This window comes from Octopus bimaculoides, chromosome 9 (genome assembly GCF_001194135.2).
Source record: "Octopus bimaculoides isolate UCB-OBI-ISO-001 chromosome 9, ASM119413v2, whole genome shotgun sequence".
Lineage (NCBI taxonomy): Eukaryota > Metazoa > Mollusca > Cephalopoda > Octopoda > Octopodidae > Octopus > Octopus bimaculoides.
In genome coordinates, this window is record NC_068989.1 from 35,462,520 (window position 1) to 35,479,071 (window position 16,552).

The 16,552-nt window shown below is 36.5% G+C and overlaps 1 protein-coding gene across 8 annotated transcripts in view; it reads left to right on the forward strand.

Annotated features, from left to right (window-relative positions):
* Positions 1 to 16,552, forward strand: part of LOC106878848 (glycogen debranching enzyme) — a 154,032-nt gene that overhangs the window by 39,475 nt on the left and 98,005 nt on the right. Inside the window, exon 2 of one of the 8 annotated variants that reach the window (XM_052970627.1) lies at positions 6,100 to 6,308. The exons of 4 other annotated variants lie outside the window; for them this stretch is intronic. In XM_052970627.1, coding sequence (XP_052826587.1) covers positions 6,227 to 6,308 — 82 coding nt within the window. In that variant the 5' untranslated portion in view covers positions 6,100 to 6,226. Of the gene's footprint in view, positions 1 to 6,099; positions 6,309 to 10,958; positions 11,082 to 11,848; positions 11,935 to 16,552 lie in introns of those variants that run through there. 3 more of the 8 variants (XM_052970626.1, XM_052970631.1, XM_052970630.1) reach the window with 3 other exon arrangements.

A 16,552-nucleotide genomic window follows, 5' to 3' on the forward strand; every position in this document is an offset into this window, starting at 1 on the left:
GTGCCAACATCCCAAAACAAATCAAGGAAGAAAAACAACCCTGTAACCTTTATACATTATTTGGAAAAATTACTCTAGAGACTACCAAACAAACGACCTGGGTACATTTTGGTCAACAACAACTCCTTACTTGAGTAGGCTATATTGACACAAAACAGGATTTAATCATGACTTAAAGAACTTTATTAGGTAGTGCTATTAAGATAGGCAATTTGGCCCAGTACTCAAAGAAATGTCTAACTTTAGGTTTGTATATGAAAATAAAAAAAGAAATCCCTTAGTCATTATTCAGAAGAGAGTGTGGTACATTCTTTCTCTAATTGTTTTAGTTGCCTATGCAGTTACAAACAGATATGGACACTCTCTCAAACAACCCACCCTTGATTCAGTGGAACATTGAGGATATGACAGCTGGAGGGAGAGAGGGTTTCATCAGCATTTGTCAGCTGAAAATGAAGTGCTTTGCTCAAGGACACAGCTTGCTGCTTGGGCACCCAACACTCCAACCATAAGGCCATGTACCTTCATCTATCTATCTATCTATCTATCTATCTATCTATCATATATATATATATATATATATATATATACATATACACACACATATATATATGGTTTACTTTTCCATTAAGGTAAGATCAACAAAAAAAGTACTCCATCTGGTGAGAGATAAGTATTGTTTAATGTACACAATGGTGAAATTCTTAGATCTAAAATGGATATGTTATCTTTTGGCTATGCATAACTTGCATTTTTTTGATCCATTAACATATGACATGGATTTTTCTATGATTTTCCACGTGATTGAATGAAGTGTAGAGTTGATCTTCAAACTCCATATGTGGCTATCCAATTTAGTGGCTTTAGTTCTAAGACCTAAGAATTCCACCATACTGCTCAATTTTGAATCAGAAATTTTCAACAACTGTAAACATATGGATAAAGTTTTTTGGCAAATTGGAAAAACCCCACTTTCTCTGAATTGAACTGCTGTATTAGAGACTTTAGACACTTCTGTTGATTCAGCACTACAGTCCAAGGGAACATAACTGTAATTCTTTCTTCACTGTTCCACTTTTTGAACCCACCTTCATATCATTTTTTTCTTATGATTTCTCTTGTTCAGTTATCCTGACTTGTAACTTGTATAGGCCATGTGCCCAGAGCCTAAAGATTACTTGCAGACATTAGCTATGTTTTAAAACCTACCTAGATTATATCATCAATGTATGAGCCCATTAGTAGCTCATAATTATACACCATGTACATTAAACTATATATATATATATATATATCTTGCTATTGAGGATACAAGGCTACTCCAACTGGAAAGAGAGAAAAAATAGTGCTGTTGAGGTGATAGGGCATGCTCTCAAGGTACAAAAAGGTGAATGTAAGAAAGAAGTGTTACAGCATCAAAAAAGGTGGATGGTTAAGCACGTGAGAGTGTGAAAAGAGAGTAACAGATGGTTAGAGATGGGGGTTGAGGTCAATGGGGTGAACTTGGGTGGAGGCAGGGTCAGTGGTGAATATCAGATGGGGAAAGTGAAAGGAGCAGGAGTAGGTCAAAGAGGTGATAGATGGCAGATATGTAGAATAGCTATCAATCTAGCTATATTTGTATGTATGTCTGTCAGTCATTATTCAGTTTTATTTCAAGATTTCTGGCCAATAGAGAAAGAGCCCGTTTCTAACCTAGATTCAAAGCTCCTTCATTGGAATTTCAGCAACATAAACAGGGTATTTTTGAATGTATATGTGGAGATTTGTATGTTTTGTTTTATGTATGTCTTCTCATGCATATATTTGCATATCTAGACATACTCATATATCCTTCAATGATAAACTTCTGGAAAGTGTTACAGAGTTTTTACAGTTCCTGTGATGGATTGGATCTGTAGTCTTCAAATCAGCTTTCTCCTTTCTAGTTTGTGTATATGTGTGTGTTTGTTTTATATTGATATCAATCTGTGTGTGCGTGTCTTTGTGTCCATGTTTATCTCCCTATTACTGCTTGTCAACCATTGTTGGTGCGTTTATATCCTTGTAACTTAGCGGTTCAGTAAAGGAGTCTGATAGAATAAGTACTAGGCTTAAACAATAAGTCCTGGGGTCAATTTGTTCAACTAAAACCCTTCAAGATGGGCCTCCAGCGTGATCATGGTCAAATGACTAAAACAAGTAAAAGTATTAAAGTATACATTGAATATATATATATATATATATATATATATATATATGTGTGTGTGTCATTATTAAATTCAATTAGAGGATGTGTAAACCTCATGAAGGAATGGTTTCATCCAAGGAAATACTGGTTCAATACCTAGTATTTTTGGGGAATGAATTTCTTTAAAATAATAGGTATATGTAAAAACATATAGTTTATATTCATTTAAAAGAAGAAAAGAAAATGAAGATCAGGAAGTTAATAATTGTTTATTATTAACAGCAAATTGGTCATCTTCACTTACAGCTGTTTGAATTAATGCTCAATAAACATTAAATTTACTTTAATGTGACATAAGCACAATATCATTAGAGGAAAAAGATGTACATTTGGATGTTATATGTGTGCTTATGAATTCATTTTAGCAGAAAGGAACGGATTTATTGTTGTGAGAATATGGTGGTAGGGAGTAATCTGACCACTACATTCTTATAAATGGCATAGGACAATGAAGTTGTGTAAGAAATTAATGTGAAAGAGAGAGAGAGAGTAGAAGAGTGATAGATGTGTAGAGGGTGGATCCAGCATTATCCCATATTAAAAGGGATAAATATGGGCAGACGGTGAGGGAAGGAAAGAGATAAGAGTAATGAGGATCTGGAGAAGTCAATGTTAGTGGGATATTGTAGCTTAAGAGTGTAATTGGTGTGTGTCATAGAGGAGGAGTCAGAAAGGAAGAGAAAGGTCATAAGATTGTAGGGAAACCTTGATGTTGGTGTAAGAAAGAGGGACAATTGGTTAGGGGATTACTGGGAGAATGCATTGAGAGAAAAGCTAGGGGAAATTATGGAGGTGATAGGGTGGGGGAGAGCAGAAAGTGAATGCAGTTAAAGCACCCTGAGAGAAAGGGAAGCAGGGAGGGATCAGCAGGCTGGTTCATCAAGAGTACACCAGGCTGAGAGAGTGGGTTTCTCCAGCACATTCATTGTTCTTTGTCATCGCTTTTGTGAGGTTCAGTATCTTGAGATCAGTTCACACCATTTTGTTCCATGTTATCCGAGGTTTTCCTCTTTCACAGGCTCCAACAACTTTGAGCCTATTGCACTTCTTTAAGCAGTTGTCATTAGCCATAAACATCACATACCCACAAACTCAACAATTCTGACTGCCCCATTGTCTCTACCTGTACATGATACTAACAATAACCTCCTTCTCCCCTGGTTGCTTCTGCCTCCTTTTCACCATGGACTTCAGCATTTTATATACTGTTATCCCCCTGAATACTCTGGCACATCCTCACTCTCCACATCACTCTTTATCTTAAAACCTCTTCAATCCTCCATTTAACTGAATTTGTTCTCATTTCCCATTGATGAAATTAATGTACAGATCTCTGAGGTGGCCATGGATACAAGACTGGGACCCAAATATGCCAACTTATTTGTTGGTTACATTGAGTCCTATATCATTTTCCTGTTCTCTCATGAAAAGCTCTTACATTCTCTTACTCGGCTCCTTTCATCCCTCTCTTCATTTCTCCTCCTCTGTCTCTGATACTTCCCTCAATTTTCTTGCCATTACTGTCTCTATCAACCATCCCACCCTCACTTTCTCTATTTCTGTTTTCTTCGAACCTACTGACTTCTACTCTCAGTTCTTATGTTTTCACTGCCTTGGTAGCCATAACCATAACTTTGACACTCAGACTCAAAACATGGCTGAACTATTTTTTCAGTGCTGTTATCCCCTTATCCAAGCTGCATTCTCCATGCCCTGCCATTAACTATGCCTTGACTCTTACACCCCATGTCCAAAATCCAACCTACTACACACACTTTCTCTTTGCCTACAATTTTGCCTCCCTGCCCTTCCACTGCACAATTCTCCACCTCTTTTGTCATCCCCAGTCTGACCCTGCCACCTCTCATTTTTTTCCCTCATACACTCCTTCTTTTAAGCATACCTGCTACCTACACAGCCTTCTTGTTCTTGGCTCCTCTACACCTCCTCTTAGATCCCTTTCCTGCTTCCATCCCAACTGTTACACCTGCCCCTTATTTTCCAACACTACCACCCTTACTGGATCCAATTATTGCACCTTTTACAGGAAGGAATTCTGATGCACCTCCAGCAACTTCATATATGCACTCTAATATTCTCTCAGTGATTTGATCTAAATTGGGTAAACTGGCCATGAATTGTCTGATGAGTTTGCAGAGCACCTCAGAGACATCTGACTTATGAATGGATTGCTTGCCTTTTAACATTTCTGCTCCTTTGACCATTCTATCCAACACCTCTTAGTCTTTGGCTTGGACTTCAACACTGGATCTCCTACCATATGCTTCCAGAATGAACAAAAATTCATCTTCTTTTTCAAAACTTACACCTTTTCGTTTAAATACATCCTCTTACATTTTCTGACTTGCACTAATCCATTTATGGTCCAAAATTACATACCTTATCCTTCTACTCTCTCCTCTCTTCCCTTCTTTCCTGCAGCCTCACCTTGTAAAGCAACAGTGGTCTGGGATATGCTATTACACACAAGCAGGGAAATCAAGGATAATACACCAGATATTGGTTGTCAAAGACCTCCAGGAAAAGCAATGGAGAAATTATCTAAATATAAAGATCTCAAAATAGGGGTAACCTAGATGTGGGGCCTGAAGGCAGAAACAACCACTGTGATTATAGGTGTTTCTGGGAATATTGTGAAAAGTTCAAACCCTTGTACTTACAAATATATGTAACACACAGAAAACAGCACTGCTAGGCACCGCACACATTGCATAGAGGACTTTCAATACAGTAAAAATAATAAAACTAGAATAAAACACTGCACATATCTAATGCACAGAGTTTTGTTCAGTAATTAATGAAAGCACACAATGAAAATAAGCCTACTACTACTGCTGCTACTACTACTACTAACAACAACAACCTCTTTCTGTTATAGGCACAAGGCCTGAAATTTTGAGTGGGGAGGGCTAGTTGTTTACGTTGACTCCAGTGCTCTATTGGTACTTATTTCATCAATCCCAAAGGGATGAAACATAAAGTTGACCTTGGCAGAATTTGAACTTGGAATTTAAAGACAGACATAATGCCACTAAGCATTTCAGCTGTCATGCTAACTATTCTGCCAGAGCTCAACACCTAAATAACAACAACGTCATCAACAACAACAATAATAATAATTTTCAGCTACAAGGGTTTAAAACATATTTAGGACAATACAAAGAACAGTGGAGATTTACATATACACATTTGAACAATAGAGCAACCAAAGAACCCTACTGATCCTGGATCACACTGAATGCTAAGGGCACCACAAGGAGGTGCTCTTCTCCCATCTGTACTCTCCAGTCTACAAGCACAAGCTCACAGTAGTCCTATTTACCATAAATTCGGTACTAGAATCAAGAAAAAGGGAAAAGAAAAAGTAGAGTATCATACCATCTCGAAGTATGAAATTCTCAAATGTTGGGACAAATTTGACAAGGTCCTGATTGTTCTAGTTCATTCATAAGGACTTTGGGAAGTGTAATGTAGAATTTGAGAGCAAACCTAGACCTTTATCTAGGAGTGGATGCAGTGCAGAAAAACCTGTTCATTTGGTGCTGTAAGACTTATCCAGAAAGTCTTCAATACAAAGCATGGACAAGTATGAAATGCAGGAAAACATTTTTAAAGAAGGGACAAAAGAAAAAAAAAACTGCTTCCTTATCTTAGACCACAGATTGTGGTCTAATATGTGGCATAATTAAACTAGTTACATCAATATTAATGAGTAGTAGCAGCAGTAATAGTTGTAGTTAGAGCAGAGGTGCGAAGGACCAGAAACCATTAAGTGTTAGACAAAATGATATTATTGTATTTTACATTTGTTTATTTTTATTATTCACATCCTTTATTTCACCCACCAGATTGATTGAATAAATACCTGTGTTATAGTGAGGTCAATTAGGTAAATAGCAAGGTTGATACAATTGCTCTATTTCCACCACACAACTTTACATTTTAAGAAGAAATCTTGTTACTGTAGCCAAGAAGATGGCAGATCATCAGAATGTGTATCCTATAAAGCCAGAATTACAAACCAGAGAAAGCTTTTGTAGACTACGATCAAGAGATAGTGAGTATTAACCATTGAAAAGTGGAATACATTGGTTTACCACAAAACAGAAGTAAAGTCTATCATTTTAGGCAAATCTCTTTGTCATACGATCTAGAATTTTATGTATACTTCCTCTCTGATGAAGGATCCTGTCTGAAGCCTTAAACTTTTCTTCTTCACAGAAAACCAATTTATTTGACTTTTTAAGTAAACATCTTGTTACAGTATTTAGTATTATGCTTTGTTATACTGGTTTCTGATCCCATTTGAGTCAAATTTGTCTTTCATCTGTCTAATGTTAGTACAAAATTTGTACGAGAGTACATTTAGTCATTTGCACTCCCTTTCTACAAATGTGAGACAACTTTGAGCCAATGCAAAGGGAATCATTGTTTTGACAGAGGATGTGTTATAAGTATGTTGCGTTTTTGTTATGATTAGTCTGTATGACTGTTTCAGTCTTCAGTTGGAATCATGGCAAAGATTCAAACTTCACACAAACCTCCCTCTCATTGTTCTCCAGTAACTCAGCTAACAAAATGATTATTGTTAAGCACTAACATTATATTTTGTAACTAGATTATGAACCACCAGCAAATAATTTGTTTGCTGATTCTTATAAACAAGAGCATTGTGAGATTCATCTGTCTAGCAGAATAGCTTTGACTGAGGAAACACACAGTTAGGTTGAAACATTGCAGTTTCTCAAAGACCTCTTACACTGGTGAATTGTGTGTGTTATGAACATGCATCAACTAATAAGAAGAGGTCAGATATGTTTGAATCTGCCAGAACATATTAAAAATGTATAGATATGATATTGTTTGGATTCTTGCTGTTCTGTGTGCACCCCATGAATTATTATCTGTCTGGCAAACATCAGTATGCACCAGCAAATAATTTGCTGGTTCCTATAAACAAAAGCTCAGGCTCTTGTTAGATTTATTAGTCCAATGGATTAAACACACAATGAAGTCAAAACATTATGGTGTCTCAAAGTGCTCTTATGTCAGCAAATCAAGTGTGTTATGAATGTAGATCATCTAAAGGATAGAGATGTTCTCCAAGGATGAAAAATTACAGTGATCAAATATTCACATTCAAAGCTAACAAACATATTAAGAATGAATAGCTACATCTGTGTTAAGATTTAGCTGTTCTAAATCTGAGTTATTATGAGTCACTAACATATTTTGTTACTAAATTAAGATTTAAAGGTTCCATATCTAAGTTATTATACACTGCATCCCACATTATTAGGTGAATCAATCTTCTCTCAATAAATAAATGTATATCGTTCAAAACCAGTTGTTTTCCCACTAACTGTTGGCCACACCTATCTGTGCACATTCTGTTAAAATACATCGGATCTGCACAGACGAAAACAAATGACAGTCACTATTGTGTAGCAGCAACATTTCTGTTGTCCCAAATTATTTGGCAGGTGCCCAATTTAAGTGTCATTATGGGTCAGAAACATGATCTTACCTCAAATGAGAAGTCTACCATTGGGTCAGAGCTTGGAAAAGGATAAACAACCATAGACATATCAAAAATACTGCAAAGAAATCACTGAACAGTGAAGAAATTTGTGCAGTCTCCCATTTCTGTCTGGTCAAGGGCAGATAAGGGTAAGTCGAGAGTTGCTTCAAATTGTACATTGTCACATATGAAAAGGGAAGTTGTGCGGAACCCATGTCTGGCAAGTAGAGAAGTCTTCAAATGTTGTGGCACGGAAGATGTATCAAAAAGTACCATGTGTCGCCTCTTGAAGCAGGTAGCCAGAAATGTTAAACCTGTTACAAGGACCCCTCTGAAGGCTGTTCATAAGCAGAAGAGACTGAAACAGGCAGAAGAATACATGAAAATAGATTTTTCAACAGTTTTGTTCACTGACGAATGCCATGCTATCCTTGACGGACCAGATGGATGGAGTAAAGGTTGGGTATCAATCAGTGGGAACTGTCCTCATCATTTGAGACACTAACAGTGGGGAGGTGAGGTTATGTTTTGGGCTGGCATCATTGGTGGTATGAGGTCAGGCCATGGAAAGTCCTAGATAGCATTAAGATGACATCAAAAACATGTTACTTTTTTAAAGGACAATTTCCAACTATGGTTCAAAAAGCAAAAACTTTCATTCAAGAGAAAGCTGGTCTTCATGCAAGATAGTGCCCCATCTCATGCAGTGAAGAATTCTAATAGGCTTCTCTAGAGGTTGCTTGATGGAGTGGCTACCTTGTTCCACCGACTTAAACCTGTGAAGTGTCCTGAAGAAGCACTTATACCAAGATGGACAGCAATTTTCAAGTAAAGTTGCCCGCTGGGATGCTATTGCAGATGCTGTTCAAAGCATGACACAAAGATATCATCACCTTGACAAATTCAATGGATCAGCACGTAAGAAAGGTTATTGCATGTGAAGGATCATACATCAAACATTAAGAGCTGTATGACATCGTGATCCCATGATTATTTTCATTCAAACATATTATTATGTTTACCATTAAGTCCATTATGAATAATTTTTTTGTTAAACCTTTACTGTTGAATTAAATAAATGTTTGTTCTGACACAATTATCATTTTTATTATACTTGCCTAATAATTTGTAACAGTGAAAATGTTGCTCAATCACAAAAACGGCTGCTATTTGTTGGCATCTGTGCACATCCGATTTATTTCAACAGAATGTGTGCAGAAAGGTGTTGCCAACGACCAGTGGAAAAACGGTTTTGAATGAATACACATTTATTTATTGAGGGAAGGCTGATTTGCCTAATAATGTGGGATGCAGTGTATATAGGTGCAGGTGTGGCTGTATGGTTGAGAAGGTTTAGACCTACTATGTGGCACTTTGAGCAAGTGTCTTTTATTATAGCTCCAAATGTAATCACAAAGCTTTGATTGACCTGGGGCTACAGCTGAAGACACTTGCCCAAGGTGCCATGCAGTGGGACTGAGCCTGAGACCACATTGTTGGGAAGCAAGCTTCTCGACCAAACAGCCACATCTGCATCTATGCCATGTCTAGATACTAACATTATATTTTGTTACTAAATTTAGATTTACCTGTTCTTTATCCAAGTACTTTAAAGTCAGAACTATTCAACATGTTTGCTTTAGAGCCAGATTTTTTTTTCCCATTTAACCTTCATTCCAAACAAGTGCTTGCTATATGTTACCTTTCCACTGTTACTCAAATAGACTGAAACACATGGCAATGCTTGGCAGGTTGGCTGTCATTTACCGCAAAGCATCAGATGTGGCTCAGTACTCGTAGAGAGATGTCCATTTGCTGTTTGCTGTCTTCATGTTGTTTATTGTGACTTTGTATATATTATACCCTGAGAATGTCAAAAAGAACAACAGATACCCCAATGGATAACAGTGAAAAAAAGAAAAGGAAACATCATTATCAATAACCCAGGAAGTGGAGTTACTAAAGAAACTTAATTGTGGTGTATCTGTGCAGTGACTCACTGAAGAATATGGTGTTGGAACTAGCACTGTGTATGACTTAAAGAAACAGAAAGACAAATTACTGAAGTTTTAAAGTGAAAGTGATGATCACAAACTAGTGAAAAATAGGAAAACACTACATAAGGTGGAAAATGAAAATCTTGACCATGTGATGATAGAATGGATTTGACAAAGAAGGAAACATATGCCACTGAATGGTTTGTTGGTCATGAAACAAATGAGAGTATATCATAAAGAATTTAACATTGAAGGAGAGTGTCAATATTCAGAAGGTTGACTGCAGAAATTTAAGAAGTGTCATGATGTAAATATATCAGAAAATCTGTAGTGAAAAAGCTTCTGCTGATTATGAAGCTGCAGAAAATTACATAGACAAATTTGCTAAGATCGCATCTGTTGGAAAAAGCCAACATCCGAGATGACTGAAAGGTGTAGTTAATTTACCTGTGCATTATTACATAAACAAGAAAGCATGGGTAACCCAAGAAATATTTTCTGACTGGTTCAATAATCACTTTGTACCAGCAGCATGAGCTCATTACAGGCAAATTGGACTGGAAGAAAACTGTAAAATTCTATTGTTCCTAGACAACTTTTTTTTTAAGTATTTCTTTAAAAAAATATAACATTTAAAGTATCATATTAAACAGGAGTACTCTTTCAAGTCTACTTTAAGCAGATATATTATTTAAAGTACCCCTTTAAGCAGAAATAGTATTTAAAGTACCTCTTTAAGCAGAAATGGTATTTAAAGTACTACTTTATTTAGTAAGCTTTAGCATGATATAATGGAGAGTTGAAACAGATCTGATTTATCTAGAAGCAATACATCTTTTGTTACTGTTTTGTTACTGTTTTACAGAAAACAGGATAATTTACAACTTGTGTGTATGTGTGAGTGAGAGAGAGAGAGTGTGTGTAAGAGTATTTCTTTATTAAAACAAAGAAGCAGAATAGTTGGCTTTTGTTTTTTGTTTTTGTCAGTACTAAGTTTAGATGTTAACTGATTATTACTAGTTTGCTATGTAAACATATTCAGTACCACCTGTAAACTACAGCATAAATATGCATGAAGTGTAGAAGCTATGCAGATCACTTTACATGTATGCCTTCCTGTGTACTTTTATAGATAGTGAATATCTGACTAGGAGGAGAGCAACCTTGTGATCTACTTTTCTTACTTTCTGTTGAAGAGATAAGCTAAATATTTGGCCAAGCATATCGTGTAGTATTTTTCCAAAATAAAGTCAGTTTTAGCTGAAGACAGGAACTGAATGTGATTTGAAGGAGAGAGTATTCAGATTTTTTTGTAAGTTATTTTAAATACATTATTTTTCCTCTAAATAGTGGTGATTTGATGAAACAACTTGGTATTTCTTCAATAGTAATAATAACTATTCAATTAAACATTCCAAGATTTCATCAAATCACTATTACATGAAATGCTGAGTAGCATCAGGCATAGCTGTGTGATTGAGAAGTTCATTTCTCAATCATGTGGTTTTGGGTTCAGTCCCACTGTGCAGTACTTTGGTATCTTCTACAGTAGTCTTGAGCTGATGAAAATCATACAAGTTGTTATGGTAGATGGAAACTGAAAGAAGCCTGCTGCATGCTTGCACACACACACGTGTGTGTGTGTGTGTATTTGTGTACATTTGTACTTCTCCAAAAATTGCTGACCAATGAGTGGTGAAGTTGTCATTTGTCCTGTCAACAAATCATCCACTTGTTTTTGTTTTTGAAGGTGCTTGGAATAGGAGACACCTTACTTGAAAAACAGTTACGGGTTATTGACAGCAAATGCATCTGGCTGTACAACAATACATTGATAATATATTCATCTAACTCATGCTTAGATGGAAAAAATAGATGTAAAATTAATGAATGAACTAAGATGCTCCATCAAATAATTATTGTAGAAGAAACCTCACAATTTTTCCCCTTTGCTACTTATTTGACAAAATACTTAGCATTCCCCTCATCCCTCCTAGCAACTTACTATTTCCTCCCTCTACTACATATTAAATCAAAACAACCAAGTATTTCTCCTGTAGTAGTAGCTATTAGGTGAAACATCTCACTGTGTCCTCTCTAAAACAAGCAAACAGCTTGCATTAGCTCCAGCAAGCAGCAGTACAACAGCTCATTGTTATCTTTCTGTAAGTTTCAGACTTGTTTCTATTTGTACAAAAACAAAAATTATCATTAAAAAAGATTTTTACATGATAAATTTGTACAGGTAAGTAAATTTTTCATATTGTATTGGTAAATGAATTATTGATATGTGATTAAGTAATGCAATTCTATATTTAAGAAATGAGGAATTATGTACATTATTTACATTATTTACAATTGACGGATAACACCATTGAAAAATACCTTAGGAATGAGAACCCAGGTTTGAAATTTCCCCAAGACGCCTGATGAAGGCTGGAGGGTATATCAGCCGAAACGTGTTAACAACAAACAAGATGAGGACAAATATCCGTCTGCAAGTTTAAAACTTACAATATGTTTTTTTTAATATTTCTCAATATTTACCCAATTCTCATTAACCAACAGTATTTTTACTTTACTCCTATTTCTGTTAAATTGTTGTTTGACAGCAGATCAGCTCTGATCCAGCAGACAATATTTTTCCCTTTTTTTTAAGACATTGTATGTAGGATTACATTGTCCAGTGTGTCCTTCCTTTTTGTATGGCTGTAGAATATGATTTTTAGGGAAATTTAACTGCTTATTCTAGTAGATAGAGCAACCACTCAAAGATTATTCTTTGGCTCAGTTGTGAAGTTGTTGTTGTCACTGCTTCCACACGCAGATGATAGTGATGGTTGTGTTGGTTGTAGTGGTGGCAGTCAATGTCAAGAGTGACAGGTAATCATGCTGTTTCTCCAGTCCAACTTGTCACCAGAGTAGCAACATAGTCTTAGTTTTAGTCTTGTCTTAGGTTGCATCACTTTTATGCTTCTACTGCTACTACAATGGTCTCTGCTCTTCAGATTTTGTCTTGTCTGTCATCACTCATATTGTGTTTCTCCACATTAATCAGTCTTTTCACCCTAGAAAAATCATCCCTCTGGATTCCTTCCGTAATCTCTCTTTCTTGGCAATTGTTCAAAAAAAAAAAGAAAACTGTCAATCTTACTATTTCAGATGGCCTATGGACATCATGGTCTCAGCCCACTTCTATCTGAGGACCTATGAACACTGATCACAGCCCCGTTCACTAGAGGGCCTGTGAATGCTATAGCCCTAGCCCCTTCCACTAGAGAGTCTGATCAAAGTGTTCAAAAACATTAATTACTAGCTGTACTCAATTGCATAATGTGTACTTCACTGTCAAATCTATAGATTACCTTAATTTCTTCATTGTTTAACCCACAACAATACCTCCTTCACTTCTCTACTCTCAGACAAATGGCAAGGCTTCCAAAACAATAAATTTTTTGCTCCTCATATGAATTAAACTTACTGAACTATTCTAGGAACTTCACTATGGAATAATTGTTACTAATTCAGAATGCTAGTGTGGCATGACTAAAGTTCTGATAGCATAACATGTATGTACACAACTGAGTTTGTGGAAGCATGTGTATGCACTCTAGGCACACAACTGGATCACTCACCCAGTGCTCTGTCAGTTTTACAACTCCTTGTTTTTTCTTTCCTCTTCTCCTTCCCCCCACCCATACAAATAGGTCCTTCCTTGGAACCACTTCCTATTGATATTCTTCTTTTATTCTCCCTCCCCATATTCCCATCATTTTACAATTGTCCACTGCACCCTGTTTTATCCATCCATCTCTCTCTCTCTCTCTCTCTCTCTCTCTCTTCTTACACTCTTGCAGTCTTTAACTATGACCTTTATCTTCCTAACAGTCAATCCCTCCATCACTCTCCAGTTAAATGTATTATTCTGCCGCTGTAATTAATGAAATTAGAACCTGTTACTACAAACCATTTCATATCTTTTACATACTGCCAGTCACAACTCCCCCTCTTCTGACCCATTCTCAGTGGACATCTATTCATCATTCTTGTCATTGTCCTACTAATTTTTACCATCAATTATACCCCACTCCTGTTCACCATTCATTACATGAACCTCCTATATGCATATGACCACCTTCATCTATATTAATATCCATCTCACTTTCCCCTAACACTCTTGCAACCTTTAACCTGCCCTTCATCTCCCTATCACTCAATCCTTTCATTACTCTCTTATCTACTGAATTATTCTGATGCTGCTAAGTAATGAAATCAGAACTTATTACTTGATGCCATTTAATACCTTCATTTGTATTCTTCCAGTCACCACTCCCTTTCTTCTAAGCCACTCCCACTTGATATCTGTCCATTAATTTTCTTGTCTCCTCCAATCATATTTACTTTGATCATCCCCACTCCTATTCACCATTCTTCAAATTTATCTCCTACAGGGTCTGGCAGATAAATTGAGACAATTTTTAGGAGCATAAAACTGGTTATAAATAGTAAAATAACGGTAGTAGGCAGATATGATTTTAATGTAACATTTATTACAACAAAAACATTTATCACTCAATATGGCTGAACTTTTGGGCAATTACTGCCTCCACATGAGAATAAAATTTTTTTGCAGTTGCCACAACCTCCACCTTTTTGATTTTGCAGGTGATACACACAATGCAGATCTTTAAACTGTTGACACATGAGTCTGGTGAAGCATTGATCCTTGCTTGAAGTATGCCTCGTAAAAAGTAATTGAGAAGGTTGAAATCTGGGCTATTACTGGGCCAGATGTTGGCCATCACAAAAAATGTACATTCTTACCAAGGAAGGCCTGTGTTGTTTATGACCCATGGCATGGTGCAGAATCCTGGATAAGCACCACATTATCAAGCCCAAACTTCTGCTCCATCCAAGGTAATAGAGAGTTCTTCAGGGTGTCCAGATACTAGTTTGTGCTGATCTTCAAGCCAAACTCAATGAAGTGTGGATCCATGACACTTCCATCACTTGCCATGGCTCCAAATACCATCACAGAGGCAGGATTCTTAGTCACAAACACAGTGGAGACATCAGAAGAGTTGTATGCAATCACTTGAGAATTTCTGCAATTCACCTCAGCATCCACAGTAAACTTCTTCTCATCCACAAACATGAGAATTTTTCCTGCACCTTGATGCTTGATGAATGACAGAAGCTTTGGGCATCTTGGCTCTGATTGCTTTGGCCTTGGTTTTTAGGATGTTACAGCATCATTGAACATAGCTAGACATGCTAAGGTTCGTGTTCACAGCTCTGGACACCGTGAAAAGGGACATGTTGCATTTCTTTGCAAGAATTGTCATGGATGTGGATGAGTTGGCTTTAATCAAGCCTTTGAGGCCAGTGAGAAACTTTGGATTGCGCTTGGAATCACTTTGAGTCTTGTGTTCTTTTCTATCAAGCTTTCCTTCTTTAAATTGTTTATATACATGATAAACTGTTGCTTTTGGAAGTTTCGTCAACTTAACAATTTTATTGGCAGTGTACCTGGCACGTGCCAGAACAACAATGGCAGAATGATTCTGTTGTTCCATGACTTTCTGTAGTCAATTCAGTTCACTATTTACCTGAAAAATAAAGAGGGTGATTAGATTTTCAAGCAAGCAAGATTTTGTCAAAAAATGAAACGTTAAACCCATTAAGTCAGCTGCTTAAAATGGTCTCAATTTATCTGCAAGACCCTATATATATATATCTGATCACTCCATCAATGTTTATATCTATCTATCTTTCACTCCCTCCTCACACTCTTGCAAACTTAACCACTCCTACTGATTCTCTTGTCTTCATGGTCTCTTCTATTCACCTCCCTGGACATTATCACACTCTTTTACTTGTACCTTATGTCAGGGCCCTGATATATCAATATACGTTGGGTTTTTGTTCATGTTTTTAATAATGAAGACTACCATTTCGGGGAGAGTGTATGGTTGACTGATTTGCCCTGGTATTTGACAGGCAATTATTTTATCAAAGTTAATGATGATTTGGACAGATTTTGAACACTGAATGTAAAAGAACATTAGCATCTCAAAGAATTTTATTCATTTCTATCCTACACCATGTTAACTTTTCATTTTGGCCTTCTCCATTCTTCATTTCAAAGCTACAAATGAGAGGCAGAATTGAGCATTAACTCATGGATTGTATGTTAAGTTCCTGGACATTAGAGCATTAAATTCAGTTGTAGGCTTTACTGAGGAAGCTACTTATCATTGATTAACCCTTTTGTTGCCATATTTTTCTTGAAATATACTGCCATTGATTCAATAAATTTAGAAAATAATGAAGAATTTAGTAAAATGACTTAAGCTGCTGTTTGGGACATAAATGAACATGAAATTTCAATGGATAGTTTTAACTTAAATCATTTTAAGCTTAAAGCTTTAATGCTATAGACACAAGGGTTGTGTCAGTTCTTTGGATATTTGGGATGTTTGTAAGATGTGAAAAATGAATCGATAAGAATGTAATACAATGTCAACACAGGCAGGACTTGATTTTGAAACAAATAAAGAATCTAGACTGGCTCTCTCTCTCTCTCTCTCTCTCTCTCTATATATATATATATATATATATATATATGTATATAGCCATGCTACATGGCAGTGAAACATGGGCTGTGACTGCTGAGGACATGCGTAAGCTCGCAAGGAATGAAGCCAGTATGCTCCGCTGGATGTGTAATGTCAATGTGCATACCCATCAGAGTGTAAGTATCTTGAGAGAAAAGCTGAACAT